General features: G+C 42.6%; 1 protein-coding gene across 3 annotated transcripts in view; it reads right to left on the bottom strand.

Annotated features, from left to right (window-relative positions):
* Positions 1–9,420: 9,420 nt before the first annotated feature.
* STX11 (syntaxin 11) overlaps positions 9,421–17,632 on the bottom strand; it is a 41,861-nt gene continuing 33,649 nt past the window's right edge. For all 3 annotated transcript variants that reach the window (XM_054722241.1, XM_054722240.1, XM_028140871.2), the window contains one exon: positions 9,421–10,837. In XM_054722241.1, coding sequence (XP_054578216.1) covers positions 9,969–10,837 — 869 coding nt within the window. In that variant the 3' untranslated portion in view covers positions 9,421–9,968. The remainder of the gene's footprint in view (positions 10,838–17,632) is intronic.

The raw sequence follows: 17,632 nt of genomic DNA on the forward strand, positions 1-17,632 counted from the left end.
GGGGCTGCCTGAGCGAAAGAATACAAGCTCCATTCCTAGGTGCTAGCTGCAAGGGAGGCTAGGAAGCAAAGCTCTGGCTTCTGCTTTAGGAAGCAAAGCCTCAAAACGGAAGCAATTTCCCAAACATAGGAAGGGTGTTCAAAAGGTGCTGGCAACTACAAACATGACAAGTATCCACTTGAGTGTTGGAACAAAATGTGAAAATCACTGCATACTGACCTTGGTTGTAAGTGACAGTATTAAAGAGAAAATGACAATATTGTTTTCCAACTTTATTAAAGACAGATTTGTTTTATGGAGCAGTGTCTCAGTATCACTTTACATGTATTATCTCATTTAATTCATTTAATCTAATTTTCCCATTTCTATTTTAGTTCACTTTTAATGTTCTGCCTCTCTTGTTTTCCTTTGTGGACGAAAAAGGGGCCACATGCTGAACCTTGACAAGCTCAGGGAAGGCCTGCATAGTGGCCTCACAAACTCAGAAACCTGAAGTAACCACATAGGATGGTCTGAAACTAAAACTTCCTAACTAAACGCAAATATGGTGGCTGGGTTCCTAGGTCAAGCATCCCAAGAGAACAAGGAGAGTAGTCATGTCTTAGGCTGTTATCTTCCCTGACAAAGGTCAATCTTTACCTTAACTGAGCCTGTCTATTGTCTTTTTGCATCTACAATAACATACCTTGGAATATCAGGGTAATTTCCTTTTTTTCCAGACCCATTACTGCACAGAGCAGAGATCACAAAACCCCTATTGTTATTGTTATTGTTATCGTGTTAATTGTTAACCGCTAATTATCCTTTACCCACAAATGTAAAAGAAGGATGTGTCTATCCTTTTTTACAGAGATTTCTCCGCTTTGCTTTCTTCCACCTCCCTAATCTATCACCAATGAATTTCATGTATCTTCCCCTTTGAATCTGATATATAAAATAAGTGATAAAACTGCCATTTTCCAGAGCATTCTCTCAGTCCTTTGATATTTTGCTTCCCGGCAATTGTTGTCAGTTTGACTCAAATAAAATCATAAAAATTCTTACAGGTTTGGATGTTTCTTATGTTAACACCTTACTTTGTCTTTATTTGTATTTTTCTTTAAAACATTATCACTCCTATCTTATTGAAGTTATACTTATTCCGAGTTTGACTTAGAATTTTTCTTAATCTATGTCCATGGTTTTCTTTTTACATAATGTAGCTTGTTATTTTTATTTTATAATTAAATAAAATTATTTTATTTTGTAATAGTTCACTTTTCATTGTATTTTTATTTTAGCCACTATATTTTAATTTCAACATTTTAGTTTTTCTTAATTTTCTCTCTTCCTTTAAATTTTTCTTTTTTTCTTAGAAATATTTATTTTACTTTGTGTTTTTGGTGAATCAGAAATACGACCTCTCGGGAAGTGGCAGTAAAGAAAGAAAGGCCAATCCTCTGTCCCCTCAGGCTCCATCCACACCAAGGAGGCAGGGACAGTCTCACCAAAGGCAGGGTTTTCCTGCAGCCTCTCAGGTGGGGGCTCAGACTAAATTAGTTCAGTATTAAAGGGCTGGGTGAGCTTAGAAAATGTCAAACAAGGACACACTCAGATCATATATCAGATGTGTCGGGTGAGCATACCTGTCATTTATCATCCAAACCCAGACACTTGTGAAAGTGAAAGAAGGAGCTTTTAAAAATTGTGCAGGGACAAGCCTGCAAGAGTCTGGTCCCAGGAAGTTTACATATGTGAAAGAAATGAGCATGCAAGTTTGGACTCAAATTAATTAATATCAGTTCTGAACTTAATAAACACTTATTGAATAAAAAATATTAAAAATTACATAAGTCTAAGTGGAAATCAAAACATAATTCCTGATGTATGAAACCCTTTCTTATGGGCCAATTAGGAAAATTCAGATAGGAAATTGTAGCTGCCTTCACCGGTAAAGCACGTGATTTGCATTTTGGATAGCATTACACACATATTCATCTTTTTCTTTTTCGTAAGTATTGGCAGCAATCCTTTAATTTCATTTGGTTGTAGACAGAGAGTATAGAACTGAATGAAAGTCATTCTGATGTTTTGCCTCTAGATCTGGGAGGATAATGACCCCATCAACTGAAGGAGGTCCATAGAGGAAGAACAGAACCTGCGTTTGAGGAACCTATGAGACATTCACAAGGAGAGGTCAAGTAGACAGGATATAAACATCCAGAGCTCAGGTGACAAATCTAAGCAAAAGATAGAAATCGTGGAGTAACTGACTCCGGCAAATTCCCCTGCAGGCCAGAACCACAGGCAGAGGGCCCGCCCAGCACGATGCCTGTGTAATCAGTCTCTCATTATCCCCTGGGATGCTCGGGCAGGACCAGCTGGGTACATTATGACCTGGCACCCACGACTCAAAAACAGTGGTTTTCAAAGGGGAGAGTAGAGCAAGCAGAAGAAAAAGAGTCAAGCTTGGGTGCCAGTGGCTCAGGGGGGTTGTCCATTCATGCCGACAGCACCTGGGTACCTTGGATAGAGTTGAGACTGTGTATTTGCTTCTTGTCAGACAAAGCAAAGAGAGCTACTGGGGTCACCCGTGGTCAGTCTCCCCTCCACTAAGGTTTGGAAGTTACCACCGTAAGGTAGCAAAGCCATGGGACTGATGAGATCACCTACAAAGAATATACAGAAAAGAAAGTGAGAAAGTGTCAAGGGCAGAATGCTTGGCCATTTCATGTGTCAGTGTGTGGGCTAATTTATTTGATCCAATAACCTGAAAAGTATGTGAGGTAACTCTGTGTTTTGATGCTACCAAACACTGGAAAGCAGTCATTTTTCTGCCTTTTCTCCTCCTTTTTCTTAGTTGCCTTGACCACACCTGGGGATTTATTATTGCATGGGGTGCACAGGTGCAGCTCCAGAGAAGGCAAATGCTGTCCACCAAGCCCACACCAGGTATGTGATCTTTGGCAAATTACAGCCTCTTTCTTCTGTCAAACAAATCAGAGGAGTTGGTCATATAAATTATGAATGTTTCCTTTTGGTTTGGTTTGTTTTGTGTAAGGAGGTGATCCAGTTGCCCGGTTACAACATGGTGTACCTATAATCCCAGGAATTTTTATGTGTGGTGTATGCTGTAGTATTTACTATTTTTAAGACCCTGTGAAAATTTTGAAAATGTAATATATGTATATTACATTTTCAAAATATATATATTCTTCTGAATAAAAAAGCAGACCAAGCAAAGAAATAGTAGGCTGAATAGAATTAATAGCATCATGCTCTTCAGTTTATTTATTATTAACAAATAATGCAATAGTAGGATGGAGAGAGGAGTTTGAAATTATATTCTATCAAACTGTAAGAACAGGCAGTTCTTTGTCACTTTTTTAACCAAAGAGTAAAAGAAAAATAAATTAATATGCAAGCAAATATAAAGATTTTTTTGAGTTATTCAAAATCTATAAAGGCCTTTAGGTGTTAGAAGAAATTGCCATTCCACTTAACAGATTGAATTTAAGCCCAAACTAAATTATGCCATAGACTACCATAACATGTAATTTTACCAAATTATACTCAGAGGACACACACAGCAGGGGTGGGCAGGAAAGGAAACCTACCAACTTCATCTACTTTTAGTATTTTCAGCTTTCCCCTTCTAATTTTTGGTCCACTTCAGTCATGTTCCCTAATCCTATTATACCCTTCTGGATATTCAGGTATATCTTGGATGAACAAAACAGGTCCAGAGACATGGAATCATGGAACAGACTAACGAATCTCAGAGGGAAGTGGAATGGGTGGGGTGGGGGTGGGACTAGAAGAGATTACCCAAAGAACTTGTATGCATATATGCATGACCCATGCACACATACAATAGTGTAGTGAAGGACTGGGGTGGGTGGGAGCTGGGTTGGGGGAGAATGGGAGAAAATGGGAGACATCTGTAATACTCTCAATAATAAAGATAACTTTTTAAAAAAGAAGAAGAACGGGCACTTTCTTTTACTTCCCAGTTTTACTTTCTCCTCAGTGAGTGCATGTGTTAACATCTTGCCACTTGGTAACATTTCTAGTTTGACAGGTTTCTTCCATGAACAGATGAAGGTTATGAAGAGAATCCATGTTACCTCATTTTATGCCCTTTTAAGGGAGCATTAGACCAGGGTAAACCATGGGGCAGGGCAAAAGAATAAACTAGTTAAACGTTCTTAGCTGCAAGAGAAATTCCTGTCTTGGTCACATGGAAGCTAAATAATTTCTTTTTATCTAGGGGTAACATTCCTCGTATAGCCTCTTTACCCTGCAGATTCTCTTCTTGATTTTGTGCACAACCTGTTATGAAAGAGTTGGAGCACCAGCTCAGCTGCTGGCAGCTGGGAGGCCCTCGGGGCCATGCACCAGTAGCTCTGCCAGGCCAGCCTCAGCAGGGAGAGAGCCTTGCAGCCCAGCTGAGCTCACAGCTCAATGGAAGGGCAGTGTAGGGTCCTCCAATCTCTCCTTGGTCTTCAGCTCCTGCAGGGGAAGGAATGGTTTTGCACTTATTTTTCTGCACAATACACATGCAATTCAACAGTTTTGTATTGAATAAGCATTACAATCACTAAGGAACCTGTATGTATGTGTGTATGTGGGGTGGAGAGAGGTGTAGCCCTACATACTTAGGAGAATGGACTGAGGCATCTCAGGGCACCCTCAGATATAAAGACCTCAGTGATTGAGAACAGTTTAGGACTGATGCCCAGAGCCACTGTCCTGAATCAAAGCCTTTCATGATTAGGAGCAGGGAGCTAAGTACTTCGCATGAATGACTCTACTAGATGTCATATATATATATCTCCATGAAACCAAAGCCAATACATTTTGTCCAAAAAAATTTAAAATATTCTTTGCTGGAAGAAAAAAGAAGGAAGAAAATCCTTTCCAGATAAAACTTAGTTTTACAATTGTCTTTGCATCCAACCTGAGCCTGTACCTTTAATAAGGTACAAAGAAGTGTTCCAGGCCAGTCATGCTGGCTTTGGGTCCTGTGACTCAGGCCTTCATTGTCTCACTGCTCAGCCTTTTCAAATTGACCATTCTCTTGGATGGTCTGCTTCATTCCAAGTAGCTTTTTCTCCAATCACATCTCTCTTCCCCTCACCAAGTCCCACCCCCTGGGTCATGCTCCTGAGACATTGTCCCCCACACTGGGCCCAGCACACACCTCTACTAGGAGGGAAGACTAGATATTGGGCTTTATGCTGTAAAATAAACACTTTTTAAAAGGTAGACATCACAGAAAACAAATTCTGCATATCTCTAATTCTGCATTTAAACCACAAACATTTGAATAACTTTGAAATAAAAGATACTGTGCAAAATGCTAAGATCAAAATAACAAATAAGATGCTATTGGTTGCCCTTAAAAATAAAAAAGCAACATGGAAACAACCAACGAGGATTGAATAAAGAAGATGTGGTACACAGAGACAATGGAATACTACTCAGCCATAAGAAAAGATGAAATACTGCCCTTTGTAACATGAGTGGATCTTGAGAACATGTCATGCTAAGTGAAATAAGACAGAAAAAGTCAAGAACCATATGTTTTCACTCACATGTGGGGTATACAACTGAAAGCAACAGTGGGCTCCCTCTGGACCCTCCTACGCCTTTATTCCCTCTCAGACGTGCATCTTTACTTTTCTCCGCTGAACTCTAAGATTCCCCAGGAGACTTGCAACCAGGGGAGCAACGAGCAGAGGCAGCTTGTCCCAGCTGAACCTGTCTCCAAGGGCCCTTTTATCTGACATTTCGGTGATCGAGAAGCAGCCCCGCCCTGGCTCGCTTCTTTCCTATAACATTTCTCAGGAGCCAAAGCAGAGCACCGTCTCGGCTCTCTCCAGTTGCTTTTTCTACCCTAAGCCAGTTCTTTGTGTCACTGTCCCAGCTTTAAGAAATGTACTCTCAAAATCGCCTGGACCCGTATTGTGAAATCTTTCCTGCACAAACTCAAGAACCCACATGCTACCGACCAGCCAGAGGCCTGGTCCCTTTCGGGTGACAAAAGGATTTGTTTTTTTCATTGTAAGGAAGAGGTTTTGAACTAATTAGGCCTACTTGATATGCTTGAATTGCACAGGAAGCTTTGTCAACTAAGAAAATAGTAGTGCTGTATTTGTGTATATATATATTCTTACTACTAAATGGATATTATATACTAGAGGCCCAGTGCACGAAATTCATGCACAGGTAGGGTCCCTAGGCCTGGATGGCGATCAGAGTTGATCAGGGACTTCTGGCTGCTGGTCAGAGCCTTCCTTCCCTGGCTGCCGGCTGCTGGCTGGGGCCTTCCTTCATTCCACACCACTCCCTGGTGGTCAATGCACATCATAGCAAGCGATCAAACTCCCGGTTTCCCAGTTGAACTCCCAAGGGGACACTTAGCATTTTAGCCTTTTAGAATGGAGGTTACATAAAAACTCCAAGAGTCTACCAAGTCCTGGTACAATACTGATTTTAACTATTTTTAATCTTAAAATGTTCTATATTAGAGAAGAGCAAAGTTCTTGGTCAGTTATAATCAGATCTATAACCATGTCATTTTAAGTTTTGTCATCTACAGACAGTCATTGTTTTACTCTGATGCTTTTGCAAGTATGTTTCATCTTCAGAAGCATCCATGAAAAGAACTCTGACTCATTTTAAAACAAGGTTTTCAGATAAAAAATGTTTAGATCATACCTTTCAAAAAAAACTGAAAGAAATGAACAAACAAGATGAACAAACAAAAAAACTCATAGACACAGACAATGTGGTGGTTACCACAGGGAAGGGGGTGGGGGGTAAAGAGTTGAGAACCGCTAGCAGGGTCGCCTAAGACCATCAGAAAACAGATATTTACATTATGATTCATTAACAGTAGCAAAATTATAGTTATGAAGTAGCAACGAAAATAATTTTATGGTTGGGGTCACCACAACATGAGGAACTGTATGAAAGGGTCGCGGCATTAGAAAGGTTGAGAACCACTAAACTGTAATCTATGGTTGTGGCTGGAAAGTGCAGCATTTGGTTAGTTGGAAGTAGTCATGGCCTGTTAAAATAGCTTTAAGAGATTTCCACCTGCAGCCCCTGAAGGCGCTATTGTTCTTTGTGGTGGGTTCCTTCATTTTGTACATGAAATGACATTAGTGTGTGAACTTTGCAGATTTACCACAAAGTCTTTTTGCCCAAAGTCACTCTTCAGAGCATCACAGGATTGGGGAAACCAACATACAGCATCTCTGGGTGGCGCTGGAGGACCCTTTCCAGCAGAGAGAGCCAGCATTTACCCACTGCTTGGTGTGGCAGTCCCAGCCAAGAAGGGCTTCGGGGAAAACGGGGCAGGGTGTGGGAAAAGCCAGCAGGTCCCTTCCCCTCGGTCTGTTGTGATGGGCCTCCGCAGCTGAACTCCTTCTGGGGCTTTGGGTCTCAGCTTGGGAAGAAGCAGGCGAAAGCACTTGCCAAATTGAGCAGAACAGCTGCTTTCTGCTTAACTTTTTTGAATGGAACATTGAATTTCTTTCCCAGAACATGTACGGATACAAGAAGGAATAGAAATGCCACCGTGAAAAATAGTTTTTTCGTTGTAGAAAAAAAAGCCCTCATAGTCAAAGAAGATAGGGTCTTGGTTTCCTTATTCCATTTTTCGAAAGACTTAACAAGAGAATAAGTGTTTATTTTTCCTCAGACGTTAATAACTATTCATTTACTCAAGTCCATGAGAAAGTTATTTAATAACAATAATAAACATAGCACTTAGCATATACCAGGTGCTTTCTAAGTGCTTTTACATATTTAATCATTTTACTTCTTCAAACAACTCTATGAGGTAGGGTGTATCAGTTTTACAGATGAGGAAACTGAGGCACAGAGGTTAAGAAGCATGCCCAGTCATACAGTTAAAAGAGGCAGAGACAGTGAGTGGGGTCCTGAATCTGGGCTCTTGGCCACTGTCACACCCAGATGGTTACTAAAAAGCAGAAAGAAAAATTCTTACCTTTTCCTAGGCAAGAGGTAACTAATCTCTCAGTATATTCAAGTGCAGTTTTTACCTAATTCTTCACTGTGAAATATGGGGAATTCAAAAGTACATGGAGCCTGCAAACTCCCATACTTTTATGAATGGTTCTAAGCAAAGAAAATACTTTATGGGTTTGAACAAGTCAAATGCATGAATTATTCTCTCTTGCACAAACTAGCTGGTGGTCTGTATTCACCACATCTCTTCTCTTCCATGAAAGACAATGGAGCTGGATGAAGAAGACATTTTTTAGGGAAAGGGAATTAGACCAAGTGAGGTCACAGGTGAAACATCCCTGAAGTTAGCTGAGAAAGGAATCGTGAGAAATCCGAGAAGAGCCCGGTGGGACTTGGTTTCCACAATTCTCATATTTAAGCATGAAATTAAAATTAGGTGCAGGGGTAGATTTTCACGGTCGTGAGCAGTTTAGTCAACGGGTTACAGAGTTCACACATTCTTCGTTCTGCTCCTTTTAAAACGTCACTGTCTGAAGGACCCGAAAATTATGGCAGCTGAATAAATTCTCATTTATTAAATAATGAGTAGAAAGAGTTCAGAGTTGACTCAGGAGGAAGACCGGAAGCACGGTGAATGTGGGTAGGGACATTCCAAAGTTTGCAAATGAAAGCAAATCCCTAAAACATGATGCTTTTGCTAAACTATTATAAGTAACTCAGGAGAGAAAGGAAGACACACTCCCATATGAATGCTCTTTCGTTTTTTTCTTCGCTATTCAGAGTTCCATCCAGATGTTGCAAGTTTAAGCAGCTACAAGAATTTTCAACACAATAATTGAGAAAGTAAACTAAGGTGCAAATACACAAAAGGGAAAATGATAATGCAATGTTTATTAAACTAACTTAAAAAGAAATATTTTAATTTAAATTACTCCATTTAAATGCATGAAAGGAATGGTCCACAGGAAAACAAAAGCAATATTTCCAAGAATTTTATTTTATTACCTAGTTCTGGATGCATTTTCAGCTGTTGTCATCCGTCTTTATCACTATAACTGACAGAGTTGTTCAAAATGAAGTTCCTGCCCAGATTGGACTGGATATGCAGATGGGCATGATAAACTCAAAACAAGACAACCAACACCAATAACCAGTAAAAGTGTTTTTCTTGATATTTATAGTTTATATTTACAAAAGTAAAATGGAAACCAATTAGTCATTATGTACATGTGTTAGTGAATATTAGTACTTCACATTTACATATGTATATGTGCATTTGTAACTATCAAGTAAAAAAGATAAATTTTAATTTACTTATGAAAAATATATAAAATGTGACTGATACACACATCAATTTCAGGGCTTGTTCAATACTCAGTGCTTAAAAATATTTGGGAAAAAAATCCCAACTATATTAAAAGTAAAGAGATAAGGAAATAGTGAGTGTTGAATGTGATTTTAATAAGTATGGAGGTGAGCAGGAAGAAAACAGGTATACTTCTAGACAGGAATCACACAGCACAAACCAGATGAGTGGAAATGAAAGACGTGAAATTGAACAGAACCAAGGTACTTTCAGGAGAGGGTATGAATTTGTTTCGATGAGTTCATACTATTAGCCAATGCGGAATTGACTTCCTCCTGGAACTTCATTAGGAAACATGCCTGGGACATTTACCCTCCAGTTCGCTAGTCAGTTCTTTATGCCTCTTCCCTTAAGAGGGCAAGGAAGCAATTTGCCCTATAATGACCTCACACAACTTCAGGGTGTCTCTGCACTTACTGAAGAAACATCCGAAGGCATCCACTATAGTCCCAAGCATGGGCTAGATGCGACTTTCTGGACCTCGAGTTTCTTCTTTCTCTAAAAACTGAGGTCCGTAGGAGTGGGGACAACTCGCCGCAGTGAAGGGAGCCCCCAAATCTCTCCCAGTGCGCTTCCCTGCCCATTCCCGTTGAGAGGGGGTGCGGGGCCCCAGGCCAGCCTGCTAGTTGAGGCAGGGGCAGCAGAAGCAGCAGATGGTCCGGCAGGGGTTCTTCTTCTTGTACTGCAAGGTCTTGCGCACCTGCGCCTTGGCCTGGCCGGTGTAGTCCACGGTCTTCTCCACGTTGAGCTCGATGACGTTCAGGGTGTCGGCCTGCTCCTCCACCAGCACCGCCATCTGCAGGAAGAGCTCGTGCACGTCCCGGATGCGGCTCTCCAGCTTCAGCAGCTCGCGGTGGCGGCTCTCGATCTCGTTGAGGGCCGCCCGCGCGCCCTTCACGTCGGCCAGCAGGTTCTCCGAGAACACGTCCCACTTGCCCTGCTCGAACATGTCCTCGATCTGGTCGCCCGACACGTCCTTGCCCATGATCTCCAACTGGCGCTGGATGCGGATCTTGCAGTTGTCGCGCTGCTTCATCTCGGCCTGGTTGTACTCGTGCATGGCGCGCTGGAAGGTGCGGGTGAGCGCGCTGTACTGCGCGCGGGAGATGCGCGCCACCGCCGAGTTGGGTCCGTGCTGCGCCTCGGCCGCCTCGCTCAGCACCTTCATGGCGCGCAGCTTGCGGTGGATGCTCTCCCCGCGGGCCTTGATGTCCTTGGCGATGGAGTTGGTGTCGCGCTTGATGCTGCTGAGACGCCGCATGGACGTGAGGAAGCGGGCGTTCTGCTTTCCCAGCCGCTTCACGTCGATCATCAGCTGCTGGTTTTCATCCTGAAGGACCTTGATGTCTCGGTACAAGGACTCCAGGATGTGGTCTGTCTCGAACACGAAGTCCTCTTGGGGCGAGTCAAATTCATCGTCCTCGTCTGCGAACTGCTGGTCATACTGCTTGGTTAACTCCAGAAGTTCTGATAGCCGGTCCTTCATTTTGCCTGCAGGTAGAGATACCGGAGTTAGATGCCTCTAGTGAGAGTAATAAAGAAGTATTCTGCCCGGGCTGGTGTGGTCCCGTTGGTTGGGCATTATCCCCTGCAGGGAAAGGTTGCCGGGTTCGCCCTGGTCAAGGCACATGCCCAGTTGCATTGACGTTTAACTTGTATACTCTCTTCCTCTCCCGTCCTCTCTCTTTAAAAATCAATTTAAAATCTTTTTTAAAATAAAGAAACATTTTGCTCAGCACTCCCGATTCTGTATTTCTGGGTACAATAAATGCACTAAAATGAGCGGACAGTTCTATGACATTTTGCTTACAAGTAAAAGACCAATATGACTAGGAGTCATGAGCACAGTTGTATTTTATACCCTGTAGGTCTCTGCAGTTCAATATTACAGGTGCCCAGGATTCAATCAACAATTTAAAATTGTAGATTGCGTTGGGAACCAATCCTTTTCTTGCTTTTAAGTTCTCCAATAATTGCAAATCAAAACAGACACAGAAAAAGGAAAAAAAAATACTTGCAAAGGTTGTAATTTTAAATCAAGAGAGTCAACTTGAAAGGCTTTGGGGCCGAGTCTAAATGTCTGTTTTGTGTCTATTTCAGTCTCAGTGCTGTTCATCATGATGATTCTTTAAATAGTGACTATATAAATCATAGCTTAAATTTTTTTCTTTTAAAAATTTATAAAAGTAAAACATGCTTGAAGTAAAAGAACAACAAAATACATGAAGACAAAAATCTAATAAGGAAGTATAAAATTTGGAAGTTGAAATTCCCTTGTTCCTCTGCCCAATATCATTAATACATACTTCAGGTTAAGCGCTTGTTCAATACTCAGTGCTTACAAATGTTTGAGGAAGAAAACAAAAATATACACTCATGGAAGATATTAAAAATAAAGGAAATAAGGAAATAGTTAAGTGTTTAATGCAATTTTAATAAATAAGAGAGGTGAGCAGAAATAAGATATATATTTAGGCAGGAATCACATAGCACAAGCCAGATAAAGAATCAGTAATGAAAGATATACAGTTTTCTCTAAGGTCTCTAGTGGTAAGCATCATTAACAAAGCTGCTTTAAAAACAAAAAATTACATGGAAAATTTCAATCCTACACCAGCTTAGTAGCAATAATAAAACACACTCCCATTTATCCATCACACAGCAGCCATATTTGCCCACCTTTAATGGCTTTTTGAAACAAGTTGGCAGCTCAGGTAGAATTTCCATGTTTTTATAAAGGTGTTGTGATCATTTCCTCACTTAGCAAGGCAAAATAATGCTATGTCCATATTTTTTTTTCCCCATAAAAGTAGCTATTATGTAGGGCCAGTAACCAATTTCTAGGCACTTTTCATGTGATAACCTCTTTAATCTTCATACAGACTCCATGAAGTAGGCATTGTCATTATCAGAGTTCGCAAGTTGAGCATAGGAAGATTAAAGAATTTAGCCAAGGTCACCAATAAGTAAACATTTGGGCTCCAGAGTACTCCACTTAACCACCATCCTCAACTATCTTCAGCAAATGTACAAGAGTGAGTCATGAAAGACTACCCAATTAAACAGGGAAATGTCATGTCTGGAGCCTCTTGGGAGGGACTCCAGTGCAGGCTGAGACTGGCTTGGTGGAAGCTAGGAAACAAACCAAGGCCAGCCACTGCAGGTGCCAGGCTTGTGGCCTCTTGGGAAAGGCCACCATTCAAGCTGAGGCCGGCTGCCACTTGTGCTGGCCTTGGAGCTGCCTGGTAACAACTTCAACGTGAGCCAAGCCTGGTCGCTGCTTATGCCAGCTCGAGAGTGCTTGGGAAAGACTGCCATGTGAGCCAGGGCCGGCCTCCACCTATTTGGAGGGTCAGGAGCATGCTTGGCATTAACTTCTGCCGGGCAAGCAGGTTGGGCAGGGGAGGATCTCTGAGGAATGCCATGCCAGGGCAAATGGTGTCAGCCAGGTTATTGGAGAGTGACAGATCTGGACCAGCCAGGTGGAAGGAGAGCATAACAACGGAACAATGGCATCTGCCAAAATTTCCATCCCCAGAGAGATTTACCACCCATCCCTGCCCCTCCAGCCCTACCCTAGGGTTAGTCAATTAAATTTCTCTCTGTGTGACCCAGGCTCTTTTCCAACTGCTGCCTCTGCACTGGAGCTCAGAGTGAGCAAGCTTGTGGTTGAGTCCTTTAAGAATAATATCTTGGTCTTCCACAGCCCTTCATTTCTCCCAGCTGTAATCCTCACTGGTTTTCAAAGCCAGATGTTATGGGGACTCCTCTTCCCGGCACAGGTCCTCTGGGCTGGGGGGCCTGATGAGGGAGGTTCATATGCATTACAGCCAAGTTACTATCTTATCTGGGGAAAGTACATTAGTTAGCTAGTATGGAGTTGAGCTGTATCCATCTGTTTTAGTTAGTATACAATTTATTATACTATGCAAGAGGTAGATGGGAGAGATAATGGGTAAATTTTCATGAAAAAGGCAAGAATAGGTGATAATATCTTCCTTGCATCTTGGCCGTGCTCTATATTGCTCTCCTAAAACCAAGAATCACTTCATACATAATATAAAGAGCAAAGCACACTTCAATCATACAGAAAATGGTCTTGGATGATGTTCAGGATGGTCATTCTTTTTCAAGACCTAACAACCATAAAGTCATCGGTCCTAAATTAGGTGAAGGCCTAAGCATATTTGAAGGCTCATTCCATAATCTGGTAAGGAGAGAGAAAGGGAGAGTATGTGGAATTAACGATGCTCTATGGAGATGCAGAAAAGATGGTGGCTTTCACCTTGCCTTTCTGACCCAGTCCAGCCTCTAGATGAGTTGGTCCCATTGACCTAGAAAGTGCAAGCATTAGGAAAATTACAACAGAAAGTCAACCAAAGAGGCTGCTGTTTCTAAGAATGTCCCCCAAAGGTGCAGGTATATTCCTTGCCGCAATTATATCAAAGTATAGAACCAGGCACAGAAAGAACATCAAACTAACCTACACAACCAGTAGCTTCATTCTGAACTGTGAGATTCTAACAAGGGAACTATGGGCTCTAGCCAGTTTGGCTCAGTGGTTAGAGCATCACCCTGTGGACAAATGGGTCCTGGGTTCAATTCCAATCAAGGGCATGTACCTTGGTTGCATGTTGCTCCCTAGCCCAGATCCTGATCTGGGCACGTGCAGGAGGCAACTAATCGATGTTTCTCTCACATTGATATTTCTCTCTGTCTTTCCCTCTCACTTCCACTCTCTTTAAAAATCAATGGAAAAATATTTTCAGGTGAGGATTAACATAACATAACATCACATAACTAACTAACTAAAATAAATAAGGAACTATGGTAAATTAGAAAGAAAAACCAAACAATTCTATTGACCTTCCTGTCTCATTGTGATAAAGAGTAATGTAATAAACTTTAGTAAATCTATATATATAAAAGGCTAAGCGACAGTCTGACTGGCTGACTGGCCAGTAGCTCTGACACACACTGACCACCAGGGGGCAGGTGTTCAACAAAGGAGTTGCGGAGCTGCGGTCACTTGGCAGTGGTGGTTCGCAGGTGACACACCCTGGAACCAGAGAGGAGGGGGCCCATTCCTTGCAATTCCTCTCGCATTCCAGGACCCCTTGGGGGATGTTTGAGAGCCGGTTTCGGCCGATCCCTGCAGGCCAGGCCGTGGGACCTCACCTGCTAGAGGGACCCTGCTCATTCTGCAGATGCCCTTTGAGCCATGGTGCCAGTCCAGGTGAGGCCAGCAGGGGAGGGACCACAGGAGGTTGGCTCTAGGGCATGTTCGGCCCGTCTTGCCCAGTGCTACCCCTCTGGCCACCACCCGGGACTGCCTACATTAGTCCCTGCACCAGAGGGATTAATTAATTTCCTTTCAATATGCACAAATTCATGCACCAGGACACAGTTATATTCATAAAGTTGCTAAAATAAATCTTGCTTTGATTCACACAGAGATGAAGAATTCCAAAGAAAAATTAGAACCAACTACCAGAAATCTGCTTCTGCTTTCTAATTCTCCTTTCAGGCATGCATATCATCTGTCCTGAGAACTAGATCCCTCAGGGAAGGAAGGGGAAATTGCATAACCCTTCTTTCACTGGGCAGTGAGATTGGATGTAAGAGAAAATAAAGAAACAGACAAATGGTTAGCATAGTGGCTCTCAGGCATTAGGAAGCAACAGCATCTTCAGGACAACTATAAACATTACAGATGTCTGGGCCCTTTCAAGTTTCTGATTCCATAGGACTAGGATGATCTGTTATTCAAACACACATAAAAATTTATGGCCCATTCCATAGGTAGTTATTGTGGTAGCTTTTTATTCACAAACACTACACAGTTCCAGACAACTTATAATAGTCCCCAGGTTGGGGCCAACTTGATGAGTAAGCAATTGATAGGGAAAGATTCACAAACATGGGGAAGAGAGGTTCAGAAAGCAGGTTTGCATTTATGTCAAAAGACCAATGGGAGTGATAACTACATAAGTAATCCAAACTCTGGGTGCTACAAAGATCAACCATGGAAGTCATTGTTCCTTACTTGCTTCTATGGAAACCAGTTATAAACACAACACATAGTCATATCTCTGATCATAAAAGAGAGGCTTTGTGCCTACTTACTCTAAGGAGAACAAGCGGAAAATGTTACTACATGGTTATGAGCTGAATTATACACCCCCAAATTCATATGTTGAAACCTTCAGAGAGAGATATATGTTGAAACCTTAAACCCAGTAACACAGAATCCTATCTAATAAAAGACTAATATGCAAATTAACCATCACTCTGCTACACCCACAAGCCATGCCCACCAGCCAATCAGGAGTGATTATGCAAATTAACCCAACCAAGATGGCTGTGGTCATGGAGAGAGCAATAGGGAAGCTTGGGTTTCCCTGGTGATGGAGGAAGCCAAGCTTACTGCACACCCTGGCCAGCCCAGGCCTCCACTTAAGGCTACAAAGTTTCAATTATAGAAGATAAATCCCAAGAAAAATGGCGACAGCCATGAAGCTTGAGAGAGCAGGCTTGGGTTGCCCCCAGCGACGGAGGAAGCCAAGCTTTCCACCTGCCCTGGCTGGCCTAGGCCTCCACTCCAGGCTACAAAGTTCAATTATAGAAGGTGAATAAACCCCAACAGAAATGGCTGCTGAGGAGTGAGCAGAAGGCTTGGCTCTGCTCCAGGCTACAAAGTTTCAATTGTAGAAGATAAATATATCCCAGATACCAGGGCCTCCACTTGGGTCGCCAGGGGGCATGGCCAGCCTGCAAACCACCACAGGCCACCCCACACCCCAAGGGAACCCCCACCCTGATCCGGGACACCCTTCAGGGCAAACCAGCTGGCCCCCACCCATGCACCAGGCCTCTATCCTATCTAATAAAAGAGTAATATGCAGATTGACCATCACTCCAACACACAAGATCAAGATAGCTGCCCCCATGTGGTCAAAGATCCTGCCCCCATATGGACACAAGATGGCCACCACAAGATGGCCAGCAGGGGAGGGCAGTTGAGAGGGACCAGGCCTGCAGGGGAGAGCAGTTTGGGGGATCAGGCCAGCAGGGGAGGGCAGTTAGGGGTGACCAGGCCAGCAGATGAGGGAAGTTGGGGGTAAACAGGCTGGCAGGGGAGTGGATAGGGGATGATCAGACAGGCAGGCAGAAGTGGTTAGGGGCAATCAGGAAGGCAGGCAGGTGAACAGTTGGGAGCCAGCAGTCCTGGATTGTGAGAGGGATCCCAGATTGGAGAGGGTGCAGGCTGTGCTGAGGGACACCCTCCCCCCGCATGCACGAATTTCGTGCACCGGGCCTCTAGTGTAATCATATTTGGAGATAAGGTATTTGAAGAGAGAATTAAGTTAAAAGGAATTCTTTATGTAATTCATACATTATTATACATTAAGCAATATATGCATTAAGCAAAATTTTCCCATCAGGAAACAAAACCTTTCCCTTGTTTCACAGCAATATGTTAAATTTTCACAAGTGGAGAAACTTCAGACATGTGGATACACCATGCAGAGCGAGGCAGTGTGCAAGTCATGTGAGGTTTAGTATGGAGATGAATTTGTAGATTACAGGAGGGAAACAAATCCGAAAGCATAGAAGGGCCTTCTTTTTGTAGTTATGACAAAGAAATGTGTTAGAGACTACTCCTCTGTCATGTGAGTTCAGAAAGCTCAAGACTTTTGCTGCATTTAGAAATTAAAGTACACATTCACACACACACACACACACACACACACACACACACACACACACACACACCATTCAGTTATTAGTGACTAAGAAGATCTTGCAGTGTCTCCCCTACTTCATAAATGAAGTTACCACGTTCTGATTTTCAGATTTTACCATCTATCTCTCCTATTTTATTTTATTCCAATATTTAAAGTCTTGTTAAAAGAAAATGATGATTTACAAATCAGAATGGCTTTATGCCTAGGTTCACCACTGCTCCATATGGCGCCTTAATGAGCCTTTGTGCAGTGACCACATGACATCTTTGTGAAATCTAGGAGAATGCCTCTTTCTCCAGGAGGATGCACCCCTGGCCCAGGGCACAGAGCCTGGTGAACTGGGCATTGATGGATCTCCTGACCCTCTTATCCATGTGGCCAGGCACCCTTGTGCTGGGCACAACAAGTGCAGCCCCATGTGGTCACCCTGAATACACCTCTCTCCACCACCTCATCCAGTCCCTCCAGCCCAGGCATCACCACAAGCATCTGGTAGGGGCCAGGAAATCCCAGAGGTCCTGTGTCATAATAACTTAGT

This window comes from Eptesicus fuscus, chromosome 10 (genome assembly GCF_027574615.1).
Source record: "Eptesicus fuscus isolate TK198812 chromosome 10, DD_ASM_mEF_20220401, whole genome shotgun sequence".
In the NCBI taxonomy this organism is placed as follows: domain Eukaryota; kingdom Metazoa; phylum Chordata; class Mammalia; order Chiroptera; family Vespertilionidae; genus Eptesicus; species Eptesicus fuscus.